This window comes from Portunus trituberculatus, chromosome 24 (genome assembly GCF_017591435.1).
Source record: "Portunus trituberculatus isolate SZX2019 chromosome 24, ASM1759143v1, whole genome shotgun sequence".
Taxonomy (NCBI): Eukaryota; Metazoa; Arthropoda; class Malacostraca; order Decapoda; family Portunidae; genus Portunus; species Portunus trituberculatus.
Genome location: NC_059278.1, coordinates 9871722 through 9876721, shown reverse-complemented (window position 1 = coordinate 9876721; position 5000 = coordinate 9871722). Strand labels below are relative to the sequence as shown.

The 5000-nt window shown below is 41.5% G+C and overlaps 1 protein-coding gene across 1 annotated transcript in view; it reads left to right on the top strand.

Annotated features, from left to right (window-relative positions):
- Positions 1 to 1321: 1321 nt before the first annotated feature.
- LOC123508139 (long-chain-fatty-acid--CoA ligase 4-like) overlaps positions 1322 to 5000 on the top strand; it is a 65038-nt gene continuing 61359 nt past the window's right edge. Inside the window, exon 1 of the mRNA XM_045261654.1 lies at positions 1322 to 1347. Coding sequence (XP_045117589.1) covers positions 1337 to 1347 — 11 coding nt within the window. The 5' untranslated portion in view covers positions 1322 to 1336. The remainder of the gene's footprint in view (positions 1348 to 5000) is intronic.

Genomic DNA, 5000 nt, shown 5'->3' with positions numbered 1-5000 from the left:
TGGGAGGAGATAGGAGTTGGAGTAGGGAGCAGACGAGAAAGAGAAGATAAAATAACACGTACGGAAAGAGAAACAAACGTCTATTGGTTTCTCAGTTTTGACTTTCTGAATGGAAGACACGCCTCTTGTCTTTCTCTTTGGGCCAACTAAGCCCGTTCCTACCTCCCCTCTGCCCCTTCCTTCCTTCTCCAAGTCTAACAAGAGTTCTAAGCGCGTCTTACCCTATTCATGTGCCGCGCCTGCTTCAAATGACAAATATTCCCCACAAACACTACTTAAGTGACCCATCATGAATTAGAGATCCTACTTATTCATTATTTGTGTTTATATAGTATGTACGGTGTGTGTGTGTGTGTGTGTGTGTGTGTGTGTGTGTGTGTGTGTGTGTGTGTGTGTGTGTGTGTGTGTGTGTGTGTGTGTGTGTGTGTACTCGTATACAAATAAGATGTTACACATGTTTTATTTGTGTGATTGTGTAGATGAGTTAGGAAAATACTAATTATGGTTTCATTTATTTACAAAGGATGAAGAGAGAGAGAGAGAGAGAGAGAGAGAGAGAGAGAGAGAGAGAGAGAGAGAGAGAGAGAGAGAGAGAGAGAGAGAGAGAGAGAGAGAGAGAGAGAGAGAGAGAGAGAGAGAGAGAGAGAGATGCACAAAAACACTCGTACGCATACAAAAAAAGATTTCACTAGGAAAAAATACTATATAGAAAAACAAGGAAAGCCAGCCACTGTATGTCAAAACACACACACACACACACACACACACACACACACACACACACACACACACACACACACACACCTCAAGGTCATGACGTCAACAGGTAACACGGCCAACGCTCTTCACTGTCACCACTAGACACAAGGGTTAGTGCTGCCGTCAGCGTGTTGGAGTCAGGAATGTAGTGGCCTGCTGCTCCCTGTCCCTCTCCCTTCCCGGCACACCCTCCATTTCTCACTCTCCCTTTCTCTCTCCCTCACTCCAGTTCACCACCATACACAGTTCGGTGTTTCAATACTTTTTTCCTTTATATTTTTAGAACGAGTATTTTTTTTTTTTTTTTTAGTAATTTTTTTTGGACGACTTATTTTATTTTATTTCATTTTTGTTCATGTTCTGGCTTTCTAATTGTCACTTCCCATCATGACCAGCTTGTAATTACGGCGTCCATATATAATCACTGTCATGTTGCTGACTGTAAATTAATTGGGATCCGAAATTCATTCCACACAACACACAACTCTCTCTCTCTCTCTCTCTCTGGATTAAAAAAAAATACATATTTGCAAAGTCGCGGGGCGAGAGGACAGCGCCGTGCAGAGCAAAGCTTCACATGGATTGTTGGTGAGTACCGAGGCGGACTGAAGCACCGGGCCAAGCAACTCTGGCAAAAATGTATCGTGTCTGATGTTTCGAAGTACAGTAATGCTCAGATCGAGGCGCGTGTGGATTTCCATTGAGGATTTATTGATTTGTCTAAATTTCTGTGTTATTATGTACGAAGACTTGTATGTTTAGTGTCTGACTGTCTGTTACGGTTTCCCTGTTTGGTTTTGTCTGTCTCCCCGTCTGTTTGTGACGTTAAGGAACATTTTTTTTGTGTTTGTTATTTTACGCTCTATACGGATGTACCTTAAAAATCTCGCTTTCCTTTTTATCTTTCTATTTGTCTTTTCTCCGGTTTATCTGTCTGTCTTTCCTTCTGGTTTCCTGCTTATCTGCCTGTCGTTTTGTCTTTTCTCTTGTCTGTCTTTCCCGTCTGTCTGTCTTTCCCTCTGGTTTCCTGCTTATCTGCCTGTCGTTTTGTCTTTTCTCTTGTCTGTCTTTCCCGTCTGTCTGTCTTTTCCGTCTATCTGTCTATCTGTCTGTCTGTTTCTTCTGTCTGTCTGTCTTTTCCCGTCTGTGTCTGTCTGTCTTTCTCGTCTGTGTCTGTCTGTGTCTGTCTTTCCGTCTGTCTGTCTGTCCGTCTATCTGTCTTTCCCGTCTGTCTGTCTGTCTGTCTGTCTGTCTGTCTGTCTGTCTCTCTCTCTCTCTCTCTCTCTCTCTCTCTCTCTCTCTCTCTCTCTCTCTCTCTCTCTTTTATCATACATATATGAGTTGTGTACAGTATTCTAGTTCTTTGCTAAAGTTACATTTGCCTTTTGCAACTATCTTAAAGCATGTACATTATAATGAGGCTGGGTGTGTAACCATCTGTGTGTGGTCTCCATTTGCTGTGTGGACAGACGTCGCACGTCCACCACAGCAGTGAAAGCATTCTACCACACTACAGTGGCGGAAGAGAAGGCCCGTTTGTGGGTGCTGGAGCGAGACCTTGGTGCCTCAAGGAGGAGGTCGTTGCTCAATACCGTTCTTGTATTTCGCTCAGATCTCCTCCAGGTAGCTCTCAGGTCCGCTAGGTGAGGAACATTCTGGATCTGCGCTTTATGCAGCACTGTCAGCGCCGCCGCTTTCCGGCGGTGATCCAGTGTGTCCCTCAGCACCTGCCTGTCCTCCTGTCTCTGCTGTTGCTGCTGCTGTTGTTGTTGTCGCTGCCGCCACGGTTGTCGGGGAAGGTGCTGCTGTCTGGCGTTACTGATAAGGCGCTCTGCCCTCTGCACTTACTCTCTCTCTCTCTCTCTCTCTCTCTCTCTCTCTCTCTCTCTCTCTCTCTCTCTCTCTCTCTCTTTTATCAAAAATACAAAATAAATTCTTCTGAAGTCAAGTGCATACTTTACGGACAACATGCCGTGCAGACACGCACGAAAAACACTGCCAAACACAAGAATTTTCCTGTTAAATATTCCTCATCGCTTATTTTCTAACATCGTAAAAAAAATATTAAACATACGAAAAAGATCAGAAAAGGAGGCAGACATCAAATACAGAAAAAAATCAAATTATGAATATACAGTTTCATAATGAGTGACCAGAGAGAGAGAGAGAGAGAGAGAGAGAGAGAGAGAGAGAGAGAGAGAGAGAGAGAGAGAGAGAGAGAGAGAGTGACATTGTCTAAGGAATATGTGCAAGTCAAACACCACGAAGTAGGAAAGCGACATTCTATTAAAGAAAGCAATGAAAATAAGACAAAATAAACACTAGTGCAAACACAGGATGCGAGGTGAGGGGGAATGAAAATAAGTGAAAGGACAAATAAAAAAAAAAAAAAAAAAAACAAAGAAGAAGAAGGAGACAGCAGGGAAAATTACGCACTTCCGGTCTTTCTTTCGTAGACCTGAGCATTGGGTTCATAAATAAGAAAGGACAGGAAGAGAAAGTGAAGAAGGAAGTGTGATACGTCTGCTTTATCATTTTCGAAGTAGGTAGATGAAGGAAAGGAAAGTGCTAGGTAAGATCATGTCATGCATATTATCTTGTGTTATACATAGGTTAGGTTAGATATGGTAAGGTCAGGTCAGGGTAGGTTGTTAGATTAGGTTAGGTTAGGTTTAGATAGGTTTGATCACGTAAGGTATAGCAAGGTGACGTGATGTTAAGGTCTGGTTATTTCAGTATGGGTTTAGATATGGTAGGATAGTTTTGGTCAGTTTAGGTAAAGTAAGGCGGCGTTATCTCTGAGTTAGGTTAGGTTTGGTTAGGTTATATTCTAAAAAGGTACAGGAAGGTTAGGTTAGGTTAGGTTAGGTTAGGTTATATTCTAAAAAGGTACAGGAAGGTTAGGTAAGGTTGGGTTAGGTTAGGTTAGGTTAGGTTATATTCTAAAAAGGTACAGGAAGGTTAGGTTGGGTTGGGTTGGGTTGGGTTAGGTTAGGTTATATTCTAAATAGGTACAGGAAGGTTAGGTTGCGTTGGGTTGGGTTGGGTTAGGTTAGGTTAGGTTATATTCTAAAAAGGTACAGGAAGGTTGGGTTAGGTTAGGTTAGGTTATATTCTAAAAAGGTACAGGAAGAGCTAAAGGAAAAAAATACATGTTAGGTAAGATCACGGTAAGTCGTTAGATCAAATAAGTTAAGATTTTGGTTAAGTAGGAAGAGATAGGGGGAGTATGTTAGCTGTAATGTTAGGATGAAACAGTTCTGGAGACAACTTGGGCCTCAAAAAAATAAAGGGATGGAAATTTTTAAAAGCAGTATATATATCTATTGGAAAGATTATTAATGCTGAACCACAAAAAAGGTAAAAATATTGGCGTCCTAGGGTTTAGCTCCACGGTCTAAATTCCTCAGGCTGAAGCTTAATATTTCCTCTTTTTTTGGAGGGGTGGGTCATGCGAAAACTTCTCTTATACACTTCGGCTTTTCATTCTCTATTTTGCGAGTTTGTTTTTCACTTTCCATATCAGTTTTATTTTTCGAATTCTGGGTAATGTAAGGCGATGACTTTTTTCTATTTCCTTTTCTCCTTTCTATATAATATTTGTACGGAAGAAAATATCAATTTTCAGAAGTTAATTATTACTGTTACTTTACATTTTTCTATTCGTCGTCTCATCTCTACACATAAATCAAAGATAAAACGATGAAACCGGAAAAAAAGTTGTGTGTGTGTGTGTGTGTGTGTGTGTGTGTGTGTGTGTGTGTGTGTGTGTGTGTGTGTGTGTGTGTGTGTGTGTGTGTGTGTGTGTGTGTGTGAGAGAGAGAGAGAGAGAGAGAGAGAGAGAGAGAGAGAGAGAGAGAGAGAGAGAGAGAGAGAGAGAGAGAGAGAGAGAGAGAGAGAGAGAGAGAGAGAGAGAGAGAGAGAGAGAGAGAGAGAGAGAGAGAGAGAAATAGACATTCTTAATGTAGGGGAAATGAAGGAAAAAAAAAAAAAGACAGCAAGGAAGATGAGATGGGTTCGCAGAAGGGTAAGACGAAGAGACAGGCGAAGAGACAGACGCACAGACAGGAAGATAGAGAGAAAAAAAATATTGACATGAAATAAAGGTGAAAGAAGGAGGGAAAAATTTAAATAAGAATAATACACATTGACCAATAACATGAACGCTGAAAAAAGGCGTTAACCAAAAAAAGGGCGCTGGACGAGGATTACTTAACATTCCCTGACGGACAGTCTTCTGC